General features: G+C 42.5%; 1 protein-coding gene across 6 annotated transcripts in view; it reads right to left on the bottom strand.

Moving 5' to 3' along the window:
* Window positions 1-20,782, bottom strand: part of RAMP3 (receptor activity modifying protein 3) — a 147,062-nt gene that overhangs the window by 124,071 nt on the left and 2,209 nt on the right. For 4 of the 6 annotated variants that reach the window (XM_042842682.2, XM_065583887.1, XM_065583888.1 and 1 more), the window contains exon 2: window positions 19,951-20,025. The exons of the other annotated variants lie outside the window; for them this stretch is intronic. In XM_042842682.2, coding sequence (XP_042698616.1) covers window positions 19,951-20,025 — 75 coding nt within the window. The remainder of the gene's footprint in view (window positions 1-19,950; window positions 20,026-20,782) is intronic. 6 annotated transcript variants of the gene reach the window in all.

The following is a 20,782-nucleotide window of genomic DNA, read 5'->3' as shown; positions in this document are numbered from 1 at the left end:
CTTCTGTCTCTCTCACAAATGCTTCCCATTTATTTTAAGGGAGCTGTGGCTTAGTGTTGAGCAGAGTGGCTCAGGTGATCCTAGAGTAAAGCCCTTCCTCGCCTTCCCAAAGGAGTTCAAAAGTTGTACATTGTGATCTAGTTTTTCCAACCATGTCATTACACAGCAATAGCTAGACTGGTCTTCAAAGCATCTGCTTGCGTCTCAGCTGTACTAGAAAGTGTGTTTGGAACAGCTAGAGGAAAAAAATCTTTCCCAGGCTACTAACAACCGTGTCCTCATGTACTCACTCACAGCTGAGAATTTCGACAGTTTGCTCACGTCTAGGTGCCTGGTTCTAGTCAGGTCAGTAGTAACCAATATTTCATCACTGATCAGCTGTTTGATAGCCTATGTGGGGTCAGTACTGTTCCTACCACACATGTGTTCGCAATCACATCACAGAAACATTAGCAACTGGCATCGTCTGCACCATCAGCAGAGAACAAACCATGAAGGCTAAGTTACCATCTGTAGATCTCTCCAGGTTAGGAGTGGGGCAGCACTGCCACGCTTGTCCTGCTGCCGTCTACGTTGTACCTGTTCTGCGCCCATACAGAGAACTTCAGCTTTCACAGCTGTCATTCTCACAGAATTCATTTAATTTTTTACTTTAATTAGATTAATTTGAAAATCCAGTTCTTGCTCACCTTAGAGGATAAAGTGCTTTTTAAAATAACTTTTTGTAACATAGATCAAGCTCAGCGTGAGACAGCTCAGTACAACAGCCATGGTGTTCAAAAGTCACTATGATTAAGGGTGTCCAAATTAAGAACTGTTTAAAGGGCCCTGATTTTCAGAAAAAGCTGAGCACACACCCTTTGAAAATCAGACCCAAACTGTCCGAAGTTGGGCACCCAAAAACCGAGACACCCAAAAATCACTAGTCACTTTGGAAAATCTTGATCAGGAAGATTGTGACTTTAGCTTAGTAGGGAGAGAAAATGGATGATCTCACAAGCATGCAACCTGAAGGGTCTGAAGCAATGAGAAACCTGCCGTAGGTCATTAAAAATGAATTAAACTCACCCTTCCTGCAATCAGAACTCTCACCTAAAAGTCCAGGCAACATAGGAAAGCCCACATGCAGGTAGCTTGCTGGAGCTTAAATAGAAACTACCGTCTTCTCAAGTCTTAATAAGAATTCAGAATTTCCTTTACTGGAAAAACCCCAGTGTTTGTACTAAAACCATTTGGTCTGGTAGGGTTAGCATACGTCCTCTTTTTCCCGGACATGTCCGGCTTTTCAGCAATCAAACCCCCGTCCGGGGGGAATTGCTGAAAAGCCACACATGTCCGGGAAAATGGCCGGCACTTCCTCTCCCCCTGTGGCTCTGCTCCACTCCTCCTCTCTCAGATTTACAGAGCCAAGCTGCCCGAGCAAGCGCTACTGGCTTCGGGCAGCTCCCCCCCCCCCGCCTCCGGACCCCGAGCCCCCAGCCAGGCACTTCTCCTACCCGGCTCCAGCTGAGCTGCTCCCACGGTGCAGGGTCCGGAGGCAGGGGGGAGGCTGCCTGAAGCCGGTAACGCTGGCTCCTGCAGCTCTGCTCTGTAAGTCTGAGGGGGCGGAGCCGAGCAGCTCGGCTGGAGCTGGGGAAGGGACGTGTCCAGCCAGCTCTGGGTCCTGAGGTAGGGGAGGGCTGCCAGAAGCCAGCAGCTCGGCTCTTACAGTCTGAGCTGGCAGGAGCAGCTCAGCTGGAGCCCAGGTAGGAGAAGTGCCTGAAGCCGGTAGCACTAGGGCAGCTTGGCTCTTAAACAGAGCCGAAGAGTCAGGGAGCAGCAGCAGTCGCCAGAGCCTGCTCTAAGGTAAGCCAGGGATGCCAGCAAAGCTGGGAGTACCATGCGCCGCTGATTGCACAGGTGGGGGGCAGCGCTGGGGGAGCTGCTCCGGGGAGTCGCCAAAAAGCACTGACTGTGGTGGGGGAGGAGGGGAGGGCAGTGTGAAAAAGGCAGGAGTGTGCAGAGGGATCAGAGCTCTGGCTGCGATGGGCATCGGGCTGCCTTGCCTGCAAGTGGATCAGAGCTCCTGGGGCTGGGGTGTGCTGTATGGCACTCAGCTCCCCATTTGTGATGAGACACAGCAGTGTGGTGGATCACTGCGAAATACCTGCCCAATCAGAGCTGCGGGGGCAGGGCTTGCAGGGGCTGGCTCCGACAGCTCCCATTGGAGCTTTTCCCAGCCAATGGGAGCCTCTGAGCTTGGCTTGTGGCGGGCCCAGCACGTGGAGACCCTGGCTGCCCCTGATCCTAGGAGCAAACACAATGCCAAAACGAAAATACAAAGTTCACTACATATAAAGAATTACGTTTTAGAATTAAAGAATTAAATAGCTCAAAATGTCCGGGATTTTACCGGGCAGGGAGGAGAACTGGGTGCTCCAAGGCATCTGGGGAGCTGGGAAACAGAACAGTGTGAGCTGCGTGTCCTGACCGCTCCCAAAAACTGAGCGCCGGGGCAGATCCTCCACTGAGCAGCTTCATTAAAGTCATGGGAGTCTATACTAGTGGAGTGCCTGACTTTAGAATTGGTGCAGCTGTTTCGTGTGGCTGGGAGGGAGGAGGGGGAATGTGGGGTGCTCAGAGGAGGGGGCGGAGACTTTGGGGAAGGGGTTGGAATGGGGGCAGGGAAGGGGCGGAGTTGGGCAGGGCCGGGGGTGGGGAAAGGGGTGGGACCGGGGGAGGGGAAGGGGCGGAGTTGGGGCGGGGCCGGGGCCCCATGGAGTGTCCTCTTTTTTCAATGTTCAAATATGGTAACCCTAGGTCTGGGCATTGATGTTTACAGTGTAACAATATCAAGTCATTGCTCTCAATGTCTAACTAAGTGCTCTTACTTCTGCCTAAACTTTAAATTGTTTTGCATGAAAAGTGAACCAGTTTTCCTGAAAAATTTGGGAATCTGGCCCAAATTTGAAGGTTCATAATGAAACCCAAAGCCAAGCTAGTTTCACCTGGCTTTAGTTTCTGTTACACAAACTTTGCACTACAGAAATTCCTAGTAGCAGGACTAGAATTTCACTAATACCTGAGCTTACTTCCCTTGGATGTGTTCTTGCATTATATTCCAATACAATGATTGATGACTGTAGTAGGCACAGGCATACAGTGAGTGTAACACTCAGAAGTAATATTCAGCATGAGTATGGGTGGGGGGAGGGAGATTGGTGTAAAGTGTCCATTTTATACACATCTGGTTGGAATGCCAGGGCTGTATTTCCATCATCTTTCTCTGCTGAAAGGTTGGCCGCACATTGCACTGGTGAGCAGAGCAAGGTCCTAGCATGGGTTTCGGTGTTAGGCAAACATGTCAGCAGGGGGTTGCACAAGCCGTGTTACGGTATTCTTACAACAGTTACAATCAAATGTTTCTGTTTGAAACGTCACCCTGGTCTGGGTGTCTAGCACCAACTTCCTCACAGGCCTTTGGAGAGTGGACAACTCTGTGGAAGAGTGAGTGGTGTCTTAGCATTAGAGCTGGGACTCAAAAAGCCAAAGATTTGATTGAAAATTGAATTTTCCATCACAGAAGCAACTAAAAATGACACTAATGGTTCAGTTGATTGTTATGATTAGCGGCACCTAAAAGGAGCACCATAGAGGAGTAGGGCACTTTACAAAAACATATGAGGTCACAGGGCCTGATGGTAGCTTCAACTTTGAGCCCAATACATCACTAGCCTGCAAATTATTTACAAGAGTGCAAAGTCCCCACCCTGAAGAATTTACATTCTGAGGCCTCAGTCCTGGAAGTTGTTCTGAGGAAGCAGAAACCATTGCATGCATGGTGCAACACTCGACGTCTAGGGGGGTTCACTGTGTGAATATCATTGAAGGATTTGAGTCTAAATTAAGATGAAAGCAACAGAGGTAAGGGGGAGGGGGGCAAAGGTACCCAGTGGGCCATTTACCTGCCTATATGCCTGACATTTGTGCATACATTTGGTATTTGCACCGAAAAATAGGTAGGTACAAGTGAATGTGTGCCACTGCATCCATCTCAGCTTTGAAAAACTGGGCCTGTACTAAGTTCCTGTCTGCTAAATAAGGTAAGAAAATATATCTGGTGCATGGATGTGGAGGAGGAGAGGTGGTTATGAGGCAGCCTACCCTCAAAGAGAAAATTAATATGAAACATCCTTATTTTTGACATGTATAAAGGTTACAGTACTGGGAGGAAAAATGACATTATCAGAACAAAAAGGTTGCCTCCCACCTCCAATAATTTTAATAACCCAAATTATAAGTGCCAGTGCATGGTTCAGAAAGTCATCTTTTGTTCTCATTGGTACTAATTGTCCATTATATGTTTGTCCTTTATGAGAGGAGCAGGCTATTGAAAAATAGAAGAGAGAGAGAGAGAACAATCATAATGTACTGTGAAAGCAGCAAAGGAAATGAGGCAAATAAAGCTCAGAGATCTGGGCAATGGAAGGAACACAACACAAAGGAAGGAAGTAGGAAACAAACAAGACATAATAAATATAGCACATGAAAGAAATATCGCAGGCACAATTTAAAATAGTTTCGGATGGGGGGGGGAATCCTATATCAGAGAGGGAACAGGGACAAAAGGGAAAAGATTAAATAAATCTATAAGGGCAGGTATAGTGATCGTGTGCCCTAGAAGAGGTCCCTTCACCCCTGCTGTACACTGCCCCTACTACTACAACACTGCATCCAAGCTAGACAGCAGCTTTGGTTCTGGGGGGTTACTCCCAGCACAGGTTCAGAGGCTGCTCAGAGGAGCACTCACAGCTGGGAGGTAATGAGAAGTATGTAAGCTGACTCTCCTTAGGGTCAGCACTTTAAAGAGGGATCAAGTATTTCTCACAGTGAGTGGTTTGTGCTCACTAGAAGTGGGAGTTTGGAGGGAACTGGGCCATATCCCCAATCTGCTTTGTATTTTTCTAATAATAATAATAATAATAATATCTATCTTCTTTACAGTTCTTTCATTGGTAGCGTTCAAAATGCTTTACAAAGCAGGTCAGCATCATTTATTCCCGTTTTACACACAGGGAAACTGAGGCACAGAGGGGGAAGTGAGTTAGCATTAATTGTTTGTAGGCCACATGAAAAGAATGCAGCCAGAGATGGTGTTACCAGTTTACTATTTTGGCTAATCCAAAATCTAGAAAGAAAGAAAGAAAGAAAGAAAGAAAGAAAGAAAGAAAGAAAGAAAGAAAGAAAGAAAGAAAGAAAGAAAGAAAGAAAGAAAGAAAGAAAACCTATGAAGAATTTAGTGGAGATCCAGGTTTGAATGAAAAACCATTTTGCTTTGACCCTTGCCCTACTACCTGGCCCTTTTATTTACTTCCCCCAATCAATTTCTGTTCCTGTAGAGGTGGTATGAAAAACAAGTACTAAGTGATGTATTTTAATATTTGGAACTAACAGTGTAAGGCAGTGCTGTATTATGTCAGAGTCTGAAATATCATTGTCTGGTTTTTGAATTGGTAAGGGAATTTAGGCAGGTTAACAACCCTGGGCACTGGCATTCTCCTTCCACAGAGCCAGTAAAGCAGAAGATGGAGTAATTCAAACTTCTCTTATTCATCCATCGGTGCACCTCAACATGGAACACTACTAATGTTACTAGTCGCTCAAGTCTCCCTGTCAGTTCAGAACTTCCCAACCCTTTCTGAGACTGCCAAGAAGCCTGCCAATTATTCTGAAATCTTACTTCAACTGTGTCAGAAACACTGTCCTCCCACTTGTTTGTAAAGCACTTAACTCACTGCTGGCAATATATAAATACTTGACAATTTCTGAATAACCAATATGTATTCCCAAAAGTCTCTGAGATAGATTTTCTGCTTCTTTACTTTAAACTGTTTTACTTACTGGGTACATCTACCCTGCAATAAAAGACCTTTGGCACAGACACAGCAGGCCAGATGAGCTGACTTGGGGTCACAGGGCTTTGTCTGCAGGGCTAAAAATGACAGTATAGATGTTCAGGCTCAGGCTGGATCCCAGGTTCTGAAACCCCACAAGGGAAGTGGGTTTTAAAGCCCAGGCTCCAGTCTGAGCCTGAATGTCAACATTGCAATTTTTAGCCCTGCAGCCGAAGCCCCAGACTCTGAGACTCAGTGCCACAGGTTTTTTATTGCAGTGTAGACTTACCCATTGTTAGACCACTGCATGGATGCCAAATTTATATCCATGAATGCGGATATCCACAGATATAAAGCAGATATCCGAGGAGCTGCAGGGCTCCACCGAGAATGGCAGCGGTGAAAGCAGCCACACATCCGGCCGCTGCTCACAAGAGCCAGCACCCCACTCTCACAGGCAGGTCCTCTGGTGTGGCTGTACTGTTCCCAACCCCGCCCACTGGGGTGGGCACCAGGCTCAGCAGCAGCTGTCCCTGGTCACGCTAGTCCAGGAGTGTGCAAGCCGCTGAGCCTGGTGCCAACCCGACTGGGTGGAATTGGGGACGGTACAGTAATGCTAGAGGAGCTGCCTGCGTGGGGTGCTGGCTCCTGCGAGCAGTGACCAGACGTGCGGCTGCTTTCGCTGTTGCCGTTCCCGGTAGAGCCCTGCAGCTCCTCGGCTACCCCCTTTATATCCGCGGGTATCCGCATCTGCGGATATAAATTTGGTGTCCGTGCAGGGCTCTACCCACTGTTACTGTTCCAAGCAGAGACTTTCAAAGGTGACTAGTAAGTTATAGACACAAAATTTCTATTTTATCTTGGGAGCTATGCATCTAAATCCCCTACTCAGCAACAAAAACTTAACCAGAGATGTTAAATTATGATTCCATCATAAATTTTCTGTCTTATTCAAATTTAGATGAAGTAATTCTTACAGAAAGAAATATAACGTGACAGTCTTCACAACAACTAATCTGTAGCTGGCAGAGAAACTAATTATTTAGTGTCAGTTATCATTTGCATGAAGTAAATTCACTTCACGTTCTTAAATGGTGACACAAACAATTATCCAGATTAGTTCTCAAGTAGATTTTTCCCCTCCCAGGAACCATAGCTCAAATCCTTCCCAGAGGAACACTGTTCCAAAAAGAAAAAAAAATCCCTTTGTTTCAAAAGTATAACTGAGCTGGTGGAATCAGGAACTGCTTTTGGCTGACTCCCAGCACCACATGCAGGGGGTCTATGGTGCACTCTCCAAGAGGTCTGCATCAATTCAAGTCTAGCAGTGCAGAATTGCAGAGAATTAAGCTAATCAAAAGATGACCCAGTGTAAACCTGTTCAAAGGCAAGCAGAAGAGCTTTTCAAACACTCCTAAATCGCTAATTATTGAATTCACGTCTGTGTACAGGCCCCTGCATGCTACACAAGAATCACACATTAAGGGTGTAAAATGGTATGGAGAGCCTTACACAAGCTCTTTGCACTGGGATGAATTTTTCCTTAGCCGAAAATATGTGTATGCACTTTAAAAATACAGATAATTATAATTTCAAATAAAATGGGAGGGGGGAATTATTTCCTCCTTTGCTTACCACACAAGACCGTAGACCAATGATCCGTGTTTCCCATACAACATAATGGGCCTGATCTTACGCCCACTGATGTTACCTTGACATTCCCTGCAGCTGTCTATGGAGCGCTGTAATTTGCAAGTGGTTTTGTTGCGAGAGAAACATTAAATCTTAAACTTAGATCTTGGCTCATCATAAGCTGTTCAATTCAACTTTAAGGACCATACTGGTGTTTCTCTCTATGTTCATGTGTTGCTTTGAACAATAGAGTCCTGGTCCTGATTGGGATCTTTAAGTGCCACTGAACTACAAACACTCTACTCTGATTCTTGAGTGCACATGCACCTTATGGAAAAGTTCTGTAGAATTTAATTAAAATGAGGACATTCCTATAGGCTTTTTGGACCATTCTATGGAAAATTCTATTCCAGCTATAGAATTTTAAAGGACAGTTTAAAAAACTGTAGAAAGAGATTTTTTTTTCTATTCAATTATATGGGTTTTTAGTGTAGCTTCTATAGAACTCTATTGGTTTCATCCCTATTATATTCTGCACAATTTCTCAATAGAGTATGCCTGGATGTTTAATTTTTAGAACATAACATAAGAATGGCATACTGGGTCAGACCAAAGGTCCATCTAGCCTAGTATCTTGACTTCTGACAGTGGCCAATGCCAGGTGCCCCAGAGGGAATGAACAGAACAGGTAATCATCAAGTGATCCATGCCCTGTTGCCCATTCCCAGCTTCTGGCAAACAGAGGCTAGGGACCATCCCTGGCCATCCATTTTTACACCAAAACTGTTCTTTAATAAATTCATTTCTGTAAGAGACCTTTATTTTTAGAATGGCTCTGCTAATTTATAAAATATAGTTTGACAAAAATATCAAAGTCACTGGATAGTTACATTTTCTGGCAAACTTAATAACCTTCCTTTACCAGTTAAATTTTCGGTTTTGTTTTTGTGACTGGAGCACTAAAAGTGGATTATTTTAAGTGCTACTCCTTTAACCACTTCAGCGCTGTCTAACAGGGAGATGCATTTTGCCCTATGTGCTCCCATATGTACATGGTAAATCTTTTCATGGGCCTTTATAGCGCACCAATCAGTGCAATATCCAGGTGCTAAAATCCTCAGTGAGCTGTTAATAGGCTGACCAGATAGCAAGTGTCAAAAATCAGGACAGGAAGTGGGGGGTAATAGATGCCTATGTGAGAAAAAGACCCAAAAATCGGGACTGTCCCTGTAAAATCGGGATATCTGGTCATCCTAGCTGTTAACAGCAAGTGCACTGCAGGTTGCCATGTCCTGCTATGGTAGATGCTAGCAGCAAAAGGGTTAAGTGGGCAATATTATTATACTAGGACAATACCAATAAAGGGGGGAAAGCCAAGGGTTTGAAAAGACACCATAATATTTTGGATATTTTATTTTCCAAGCATTTGAACTTATACATCTTCATCACACCCTTGTGAAGTATTGTTTTTGTTATTCCCATTTTATAAGCAGGGAAACAAAGGCAGAGTATGTTAAGTGATTTACACAAGACCACAGAGGGAAGTCAGTATCAGGTTTGGGATAATGCATTCCTAACATCCAGTTTTGTGCCAGGACAACTAGATCACAGCTCCCTCTGTCTCAAAGAAACAGTTTCTGTCCAAATGAAGTGTGTTATAGTCATGAACATCTCTATCTAAAAGGTGTATGTGAGATGTGGCTGTGCAACATATGGTTAAGGTGCGTGCAAAAAAAAAAAAAAAAAGAGGTAACAGCTGAAATGGAGTACAAAAAATGTCAGCTATCTAAATTATTCCTATAGAGGTATTGCCTTCAGTCCACTAATTGCAATGTAAGATGATCATGGGAATCTAGGATGGTATATGACCCTTGGCCTACCAATCTACAATGTACCACATGATTACCAGGAAGCAAATATTTTTAGCATGTGTGATGCTACGTAGTCTTTAGCCAAAGAAGCATGAAAAGACTAAAGCAAAGGTGATGTGGCATAAAGTTTACTTATAATAAGGAAATATAAAGGTCAGCCCAATACTGGCTTAATTCGACATCTATTCACCTGTGAAGGTCAAGTACAGTATGAGTCCCTCAAGGCAAATAAGGACTTTAGTCACAGGAACTGCATGGGACAGCCAAATGAGCTTATATTTTTTTAAGCCTTGGGAAGGGGAAGTGACCCACGTAAGTTTCACACACGAGGGTCACAGCACACTCCCTCCTGAGGAAGTGTTTATAGCATGGGATACTTAAAGACGTTTAAAACTTCTTTTTCCCCTGAGAAGCAGACATTTTAAAGCATGATCCTGATATCACAGGAGATCAGGGAAATGTTTTTTCCTTGCAACAAGATTACCACCCTAATTACCTTGCCCACCCCCAGGTTTATGTGTGCTCTTCTTGCAGCCTGTTCATGCTAACCAGTAACAGGTTAAATGTACTAATGTTGATGTAATTTCATCAAAAGTCAATTTTCCAGTAAAGTCCATATGTACCATAAGGGAATAATTGAGCCTGAGGTTCTTTAAACTGCCCAAGCTTTTTTTTTTTTTAAATAAGGAGATATACCTATCTCATAGAACTGGAAGGGACCCTAAAAAGTCATTGGGTCCAGCCTTCACTAGCAGGACCAAGTACTGATTTTGCTCCAGATATCCCTAAGTGGCCCTCTCAAGGATTGAACTTGCAATGCTGGGTTTAGTGGGCCAGCACTCAAACCACTGAGCTATCCCTCCCTCCCTGAATTCAAGGTTGTCAGGTCACATATGAGCACATAAGACGTTTTATGACAGAACAGTACTTTCACCATGGCAGTCACAAAGTAGCAACAAGATCCCAGACCTTGGCACATATTGTTATTTATATAGCATCATACGGTAGGTATGCATAGCACTCAATACATAAATAAAATAATAGGTCCCTGCCCCGAGGGAAGAGCTCTGTGTAAGCTCAAAGGCTTGTCTCTCTCGCCAACAGAAGCTGGTGCAATAAAAGATACTATCTCAGCCACCTTGTCTCTGTAACATACTAAAGTGACATGGGGGAGCAGAAGGAGGTTGCAACAATTCACGTTTGCACAAAAAAGAACCCAAGTATCCCTAATGACTTGAGCCCAAATGACAGAGCCCAGTTCCGTTACACTGGTGTCACTCATTAGCTTCAGTGGAATTTACACGTGTTCAGCTGAGGGCAGAACTGGGGCTAATGGAATTAAGTTTTCTCCAGGAAGGGAAAGTTGTGATGGTTCTTTTTAGAGGAGGCAAATATTTGAAGATCTGTATTTTCTTTGATCTTCATGTTTTACAAAATACCACTAGTCCATTTAAAAAATTTCAGTGGTGAAGACAACACTTCAGGACAAAGAAACATTAGATGGAGGGTTAATCCTGTCACTTCTTTTCTCTACCCACCTCCTTATCTTCATGCATAAGAACTACACTGCAGATTTATTACAGATATGACTGAAAACAATAAAACCAAGGCCATTCACAGTTAAGTGTTCCATAAACATCTTCTAGAACTTAAGTTATACCTACAGGAACAAGATGACTTAGTCTGTGTTTCACCTTTAAACTATGGCTTTCTTTGCTTTTGTCAATTTACCTTTCTGCTGTATTTTATCTCAACATGTTATTAAGAAAAAATCAGAAGGAAGATAACATGTACAACACCTCCCAGCCCAAGCGCAAAAAGACATTCTATTTGGAGATGTTCTGCAGCCACACTGGAAACTGTGGGAAACAAGGGCTGTATTAGGGGTATGCCAATGAACACGCATGGGAAACAAAAAAATAAAACACTATATGGGAAAACAAGGAACTCAGTTCTTCCCCTGGATCCCTGGAAGTAATCCAAACTCAGTGAAAGTACACAAAAGTCCCTAATGCCTTATATTCAAGTACCTAAAAAGCAGGCTGGAAAACAGAAGTGAGTCTGCTCTCAAGGACAGGCTTTGAGATGGATTCTCCTTTGAGCTCAAGGATAATGATCCCTTGATCCAAAGCAGTATCATCAAGCACCATAATAACTACACAGCAATTTCATTTTATACACTATCCAAACCATCTTCAAACATGTTTTTTTCCCTCAAACTCTCATAGGACACTAGTGTAGATTAAATAGTTAAAATGCCTACAAAATCTCCGATTTTAAAAGAAGCTTTGTGCCTGTTTGTACAGGAACAATATACGTCTGTATATAAGTCAGAAATCAAAAGCAAAAGTATGTTTTGTTTCTCAAAAAAGCATCAGAACTAATTGTGTACCTATGTTATTCCCGCCTAGGCTTAGAATGTCTATTTTACAACTGGGGCACAGATAATAGGGTTGGAACCAATTGCTTATTTTAAGGTAGCAAACTCCCTGCATTGTTGCAGGAGACTTTTCATAATTCTTTATCGACAGCACTAATAGCATGCGCTTTACTCTAGCCTTGACTGCTTGAGAAAGGATTAATCCATAAACTCTCTGGTCACTTGATTGAATGCAAAGAAGTTTCAGCTTGGCAAATATGATTTAAAATGGAAGTGTTGACACAGTCTGAGCCAGGTGTTTATTATCTCTCTTCACAATGCAAGATATGTTTGGTACAAATGCTATAATTAAGGCTGCAAATCAGTATCTGTAATCTCCGCGCTTTCACTTGCCCAAAGCATTCTTCTTAGACTGACATTTTCTATGCTTGATCTCAGACAAAAGGCGATTTTTTTGGTGAAAGTTTGAAGGAAGCCCTTTTAGCCATTGCTGAGTTATATGAAGCTGGAGAAGAAGAAGCAGGGGCACGTCTCCATCCCCCCCCCCCAAATGAATCAACCATTTTTCCTATACAGAACTAAAAATGGCTGAACTTTGAAAGTATAGAGCGGCTCAGATTTTAAGGCCAGAAAGGACCATTATGATCGTTTAGTCTGACCTCCTGCATAAACACAGGCCATAGAACCTCACCCAGTAATTCCCGCATCAAGCCCATTGCAGCTGTCTGAGCTAGGGTAGATCTTTTAGAAAAACATCCGGTCTTGACTTAAAAACTGCAAGTGGTGGAATAGCCACCCCATCCCCAGCGAAGTGTTCATTCTGGAGCATGCCCCCGAGTTTTAAAGATATTTAGCTGTTGCTCTGCTCTGCATTGCAATGCCTAATTGACTTGGAACCGAAGTCTTTTTTTCAAAGGCATCTTAAGCACTTAGGAGTATAAATCTAATTGACTTTCAATGACACTTAGACACCTCAGTGCTTAAATCATTTTTGAAAGTGAGACTTAGGGCCCAATTTTAAAGGTATTTAGTTAGACACCTAACTCTCATTTATTTCTATAGGACTTAGGCACCTAAATAGCTTTAAAACTCTGGGCACTAGTTTCCTAAGTCAGTTATGCACTGAAAGACTGAGTGGAGCCAAACCTACAAATCTGGGCCTATGTCTACAAACAAGTTTTTAAAACAAATTGGTTTGGTGATAAAGTACAAAGCGGTTGGGTGGAAAAACAAACCCACATCTAAGCTTGCTCAGTAGGCAACAGCCAAGATCTTAAGCAGAAGACCCAAACTCTTTTACAACATTCCAGTCCTGCGTCAGAGCCAGAAGGGCACCGCACAACAGGAGTTGGGCACCTGATGCCCTTAGACCACTTTGGAAATCCCAGTCTTAAAAAGGTAACGTTATTGATTAAGCACAGGAATATTCTTCCAGTCTTAAAATCAATCAAATGCAAACATCAAAAAACTACATTCATATGACATTCAAATCACTGAATTAAGATAAAGAAAGCCAGGAAATTCAAATGTTTTAAGGGGCCTGATTCTCCTCTCACATCACTTACATGTTGGTGTAACTGCATTGGCTTTGATAGAACTATTTCTGATTTACACTGACATAGGTGAGTGTAAATCAGGCCCGAGGTTCCTCCAGCAATATTCACTCGCCCCATTGCTCATTAGTGAGTATTCTGTGGTAGCTGTTTTGACACTGTGGGAACATGTACCACTGGTGAGATGCATGCCAGTCAGGTGGGATGCAGGTTGGTTTATCAGAATAAAAATCCCTTCTAGGTCTGCTGATCAAAATGAAGTTGGGATGCCAGGTGGGTTTGAATATTCAGTGTGGTACATTAGGTCTTAAGTTTAACAATAATAATTCCTAACTCTTATATCACACTTTCCATCAGTAGATCTCAAAGCTCTTCACAGTCTTTAATGTCTTTATCCTCGCACCACCCTGTCAGGTAGATAAGTACCACTGTTCCCATTTTACAGACACCGAGAGACTGAGACCCAGATCCTGAAAAATATTTAGACTCCTAACTCCCATTGCAATCAGTTGAAGTTAGGAGCCTAAATACCTTTGTGGATCTGGGCCTAAGTGATTTGCCAAAGGTCACACAAAGTCTATGGCATAAATGGGAGTTTGAGAATTCCTGTTTTATGGTATATATTTAACAACACTATATTAGGCTGCTCATTTAACAGTAAAACAGGAGTAGGTGAGGTTATGCATGTGCCATGTGACAGTTAATGTTGTTGTAGGAATTTTAACTTCTATTTCCCAGTTTGTTTTTTATAACTGTGTAAGCCTAATGCTGCATTAATATTAAGGATGCAGTTATATGAATGTGCACATTTATGCTATTAAATGCAGTAATCTATTAACACAATATAGGGAACATCTGGCCACATCTCTCCTGTGACATGAAGAGCTCTGTTAGTAGCAAAATTGGGGTGGTTCTACTGTTCAGGGAGTGGGGCAGGAGCCCACGCTGGGGTTGCTCTCCCTGTGTGCTAACCAGACACCCTGCTCCACAGAAGCTCCCTGTGCACTGCCAAGCAGCAGAGATTTGGTGATACGGCTGAGACACTACCTAGATCAAACGGCCATTTCCCTGCCCCAGCGCAGGGCAGGCTGTAGATGCTGCAAATACTACTTCAGCCTTCAGAATGTAGGACTGGCCGTGGAGCAGCAAACTCCTGTTGCTGCACTGCCCGCTCAGGGGAATTTCTTCCTCCCAGCCTTCGAAAAACTCCCTAGTGCACAACTCTGCCACTCAGACAGACAGCAGCAGATAGAATTGGGGCTGTGTATGTGCAGGCATGTCAACAACTTCGCTGTTCTTGCTCTTTTGTGCCCAATCCTATAAAGACTTAGCTAAAGATTTTAAAGTCTGAAGGATCAGGGACGTTATCCATGCTCCTTTTGGTGCTTTGCTTGCCTTTAGACCATGCCAGGAGAATTTCTGGAGGGCTTGTCTGCATATGTGCTGGAATTAGGGTGCTGCTACAGCCCCTGGCTTGAAGTAGTAATAACAATCCATGGTTTCCTCCTTCAGTACCCCCGTTATAAAAATTGTTCCAGCATCACTGCTTGTCAGCTGATCCAACAATTCTCAATATGCTCAGACCAGCAACTTGGCTATTAATCCCTTTCCCCAGTCACCGCTTCCCCAGAACTGAAAACAGGTGGGCAACACACTGAGAACACAATACCCTTTACTTTAAGATAACGTAGAGAAAATACAGAAAATAAAAGGATAGATCCTTAAACATGTAGTCCTCAACAGACAAGAGGATGCACACAAAAAAAACAGAGCATTTGGCAAACATAGCTCTGAATTCCCATCAGAAATGAAGGCCATTACTAAGTGACACCAATGAGATAAGGTCATGCTGTTCTCAAGACAGAGGCTGTCTTCCTTTCTAGCCATTGAACTATTTGGAATAGCTCACACACTTCTGACATTCACTTCAGTGAAGAACAATCTTCTCCCCAGTACTTTCTGGATTAGTTTCAGAGAAGACATTAAGTCAAGATATTATCTTAGAGCAGTCCTGTAAAGTTTTAGGAAACCTTTTGTTGGCTCACATTAACATTTCCTATTGACTCAGAGAAATGTAGGGCTGGAAGGGACCTTAAGAGGTCTTCTAGTCCAGCCCCCTGTGCTGAGGCAGGACCAAGTATACTTAAGACCATCCCTGAGAGGTGTTTGTCCAACCTGCTCTTAACAACCTCCAGTGATGGGAATCCCACAGCTTTCCTTAGAAGTCTATTCCAGAGCTTAACTACCCTTGTAGTTAGAAAGTTTTTCCTAATATCTAACCTAAATCTCCCTTGCTGCACGTTAAGCCAATTACTTCTTGTCCTACCTTCAATGGACATAGAGAACAACTGATCACTATTCTCTTTGTAACAGCATGCAGGGCCGGCGCTTCCACTAGGCGACCCTAGGTGGTCGCCTAGGGCAGCAGGATTTGGGGGGTGGCATTTTGCTGCCCTCAGCGGAAATTCGGCGGCGGGGTGTCCTTCCGCTCCGGGTCTTCGGCAGAAATTCGGCGGCAGGTCCTTCACTCGCTCCGGGACCCGCCGCCGAAGTGCCCCAAAGACGCGGAGCAGAAGGACCCCCGCCACCAAATGCTCAGAGGAGGAGCACTGCCGCCTAGGGCAGCAAAAACCCTGGCACCGCTCCTGACAGCACGTAACATATTTGAAAACTGTTATCAGGTTTCCCTTAGGGTATATTTACACTGCAATTAAAAGCCTGCAGTTGGTCCATGCCTGCTGACGTGGGCTAACAGGGCTCAGGCTGAAGGGCAGCTTAATTGCAGTGTAGATTTGCAGACTTGGGCTGGAGTCAGGCTCTAGGACACTGTGAGATGAGAGGATCACAGATCTCAGGCTCCAGCCCAAGCCTGCAAATCTACACTGCAATGAAACAGTCGCAGACCCGAGCCAACTGGCATAGGCCAGCCATGGGTATCTAATTGCAGTGTAGACATACCTTCAGTCTTCTTTTCTCAAGATTAAACATGCCCAGATTTTTCAACCTTTCCTCATAGATCAGGTTTTCTGAACCTTTTATCATTTTTGTTGCTCTCCTCTGGACTCTCTCCAATTTATCCACATACTTCCTAAATTGTGGTGCTTGAACTGGACACAGTACTCCAGCTGAGGCTTGACCAGTGCTGAGTAGAGAGAGACAATTACCTCCCGTGTCTGACATACAACATTCCTGTTAATACACCTCAGAATGATACAAGTCTTTTTCACAATTGCATCACATTGTTGACTCATACTCAGTGTGGGGTTCACTATAACCCCAGAGCCTTTCCAACAGTACTACCAACTAGCCAGTTATCCCCCATTTGTAGTTGTGCATTTGATTTTTCCTTCCAAAGTGTGGTACTTTGCACTTGTCTTTATTGAATTTCATCTTGTTGATTTCAGATCAATTCTCCAACTTGTCAAGGTCATTTTGAATTCTAATCCTGTCCTCCAAAGTGCCTGCAATTCCTCCCAGCTTGGTATCGTGTGTAAATTTTATAAGCATACTCTCCATTCCATTATCCAAGTCATTAATGAAAATATTGAATATCATCAGACCCCGGACAGACCCCTACAGGACCCCGCTAGATTCATCCCTCAGTTTGACAGTGATCCATTGATAACTACACTTTGAATATGGCCTTTCAACCACCTTTTATTAATTTCATCTAGACCATATTTTCCTAGTTTATTTATGAGAATGTGATGAGTATGTCAAAAGCTATACTAAAATCAAGATCTCTGCCTCATTCCCACCTCTTTTCTGGGGCTAGTCACATAGCATTCTTAGGGCTGGCCTACATATAAATTTGCACCAAAATAACAACCTTTTTATTTCAGTGCAAGTCTGTATGGACACTCTTATTTCAAAATTAAATTGTATTTTGGAATAAGTGTCCTATTTCAATTTTGTTTTTTATTGAAATAGGACTCTTATTTTTAAATCAGAAAGTGTCCACATACAGACTTCCACCAAAGGTGTGAATTAAGATTGGTGTCATTATTACAGTGGAAATGTGTATGTGGACAACCAATATGGGGGAAGGTAGTTTGCTATGAGAGAGAGATGTGAGAAGTAAACAAAGCCACAAGTTGATGACAAATGGTATTTGGCAAGTGAAATTTTTCATTGACCCCTTTGCGCAATTTCTTTTTGTTTTTTTGTTTTTTTCCTTTTTTTTTGGTGGAAGTAGGTGGAATTTCATTTGCTTGCAATTAGGGCAACCAGTGAATAAGCTCTGTAATCAGCACTGAGGTGGTGGAAAAACAGCGTCTCAAACAAATAACAATTTGACAGCGCAATAAAGAAATATGGCTTAAAAAGCAGAACCACCACACCTAGTGCACTTTTTACTGAGGACATGCTGTCCTACACCAGGAACTCGTCCACAATAATATCCTTATAAAATTGTGTGTATGTGTTTGTATATATACACAACATACTTTTTTTTTTAAATCACACACTACGAGACGATTTCATTCCCATGTAAAAAAAAAAAAAAAAGAGTCAGAGCCAAGTGCTACTCTCACTTAAACTGGTGTAAATCAGGAGTAACTCCACTGAATTAAGTGGAATTGCATCAGTGGAATGGGATCAGAATCAGTCTGCCAATTTGTGTGTGTCCGTCTATCTCCTATCTTTAATCTGGAATGTACCTCTAATCTTGTAAATGTCATTCTTCTTGACTTCTGGGACCAGCCTGGTTTTGCTTGAATATTTGATGCTCTCTGCTGCCACCCACAGCACATCCATGTACATTTCAGAAGATCTCTCTCTTATGAACACAGTACATTTTTTCCAGTCACCTTAACTGTACCGAGTATGAGTCTGGGGTCTGGGCAGACCTTAGAAATCTTCAGGTTACGGGGGGAGAGGAAGAGGAGGCGAAAGGAAGATGGAAACGGTGAAGTATGGTGGAGTTGTGCCAGGATCTAACAGCAACTTGGAAGCACAGGCTGCATCAGAATTTGTCTGCTTTGCTTCAAAAGTGATAGCAATAGAGTTCGTTGATTATATTTCCTGTTGATTGCCAAGGCGCTGCTCTCGTTTGTTAGGGATCCTGCATGTTTTCAAACAGCAGAGTAGTGTATTGCTAAGCTGGTCTGGTCTGTTTCAAAATGAGATGTTCTCATTTTAAGAGTACACACAGACTCGTACTTATGTCTGACTGACTGACACCTTGATCTATTGTATTCAATGTCGTTCCCACGCTGATTTTCACTCCCTTCATCCCAACCCTTTCAGCCACAAAACAGTGGACTAGATTCATCACTAAGATGATAGGGACGTTTTTTTCAAATTTAATCAATTTTTTTTAAAATCATTCATGCGTTTCTCTTTCTCACTAGAATCCAATCTTACATGGAGTTGAACTTGAGGGCATTCTGTATTTACAAAAGGCACGCAAGTACCTTCCAGGATTGGGTCCTTCTTATACAGCTCTAGTGATAATTAGCAGTGTGGAGGTGTAGTCCAGAGCATAAGATACAAGAGTGGGAGCCTGGAGCCATATTCAGTTTCCAGATCTGACATTGATTTGCTGGGCAACTCTGGCAAAATACTTCGCTTCTCTGGTCTACAGTTCCCCAGCTGTAAAATACAGTGGTAATGATACTTTACAACTTTGTAGAATGTTTTAAGATCTGGGCATTAAAAGTGCTAAAGATCATGATAGTTATCACATTTCTACTTTAACATGTTTTGCTGAGACAGATGCTTGTACAATTAAAAAAATATGAAGTTTCAATATAAATGATAACTTCTTACACTTATATAGCATCTTTCATCCTTACCTACAGACACAGCACTACTAATAAGCAACCATCTTTACAGGATGGAGGGGGAATGTTTGAAAAAGGATGCCAGAACAATTACTCTTGTAAAATATGCTACTGGACTCTTAAATGGCTGTGCATGCAAATCCCTGCTCCACCACTGACTCCCTGTGTGACATGGGGCAAGTCACTTAGCTTCTCTGTTCCCCATCTGTAAAAAAATGGGGATAATAGCATTTCCCTACCTAACAGGAATGTTGTGATGAAAATACATTAATGACTGTGAGGCACTCATATACTATGGTAATGGGTGCCATGTAAATTACCTAAGATAAATAGATGTGCAGAACAGGCTCTCAAAATATATACTTTGAGTAATTCAACGGGAGCATTGACTGATCAACCATAACAACATTTGACCGAAAGAGAAAAGGCACAAGGGTCAGTGTTTAAACTGGATCTTACGGAAATAAAAACAAGCAGGAACAATGATGGTTCAAAGTGTTCAATTATAATCAATATCCCTGGGGAATCACTGATGCTAGGAATCATGTTTGTATTATTTGCCATCAGAAGAATCAGCACAAACTGTAGTTGGCTTACACTTACTACAGTTATTGAGTATTATTTATAATAGTCAGATTCCACATTGTGAATTTTTTAGTAATCATAAAAAGTTGGTTTTAAATCAGGGAATTAGTTTGATTCCATTTACATCTTTGTTGTTCATGCAAAATCTATCCCTTCGCTTTTCATCAAAAGCAATCCATTGTCAGTTGTAGACCACCATGAAAATCAGTTCTTCAGTAGATTTCAGTTAGGTGAGCAAATGGCCTAGGCAAGAAACTCTAGTCTGGGACTGACCTGTTAGTGTCTCTGGTGAGAACTGTGTGTAATTGTTGGAGGTACAGGAAGAGTAGTCCTCAGTCCGTTCATTCTCTGGGAATAAATCCTTAGTAAACATGTTTCACTTGTGAGAGTCATGGCAAAATCTAACACTGGAAGTTTCTCCTACTCAAAATTTACTGATTATTTCCCTATGTTCAGCAGTAAAGAAATCAACCATTAGGTGTCAGGAAAGTTTGTATTCTGAAATACATTTTAAATGGAAATGTACAAAACATTTGACTGCATAAGGTAGGTTTCAAACAATGTTGCGAGAAAAATCCACCAAAATGGACATTTTACTTTTTTTTAAAGCAAAAAATGTTACTAGAGGCCCATCGTTTCTGAAAATTGTCAGAACCAGATGTTCCTTTTATTTATAGGCCTTTTCATGTAAAGATCTCTAACTTCTGGTCTCAAGTTTTTATCTTCTATAAAGTACATGGAATACCCTTCTAAATACTCTGGACCTGATTCTCCTCTCACTTACATCTGTGTAAATCAAGAGTAACTCCACTGTCATCACCCGAGTTAGACTGGTGTAAATAAGATCAGAATAAGATTCTGACGGTAACTTTGGATGTGACTATAAGGTTTTAAATCCTGAATTCCTAAAGACAGCTACAAGGGGGGAAAATGAAATATCAATGATTAACAACATAGTATAAACTGAAGTTAAAGAATGTGAAAAATCTGAAAGGTATCTGCACAGTTACAAGTAACTGTTTGAGCAAATCCTAAATAGAATCATCCAGCCTCCGGACCAGGAAAATTCCCTGCTTCCCAAAGGGAGGGGAGGGAGCCCACACTA

This window comes from Chrysemys picta, chromosome 2, assembly GCF_011386835.1.
Source record: "Chrysemys picta bellii isolate R12L10 chromosome 2, ASM1138683v2, whole genome shotgun sequence".
Classification (NCBI taxonomy): Eukaryota; Metazoa; Chordata; order Testudines; family Emydidae; genus Chrysemys; species Chrysemys picta.
The sequence above is the reverse complement of the archived record's forward strand: the minus strand, read 5'-3'. Positions and strand labels throughout refer to the sequence as shown.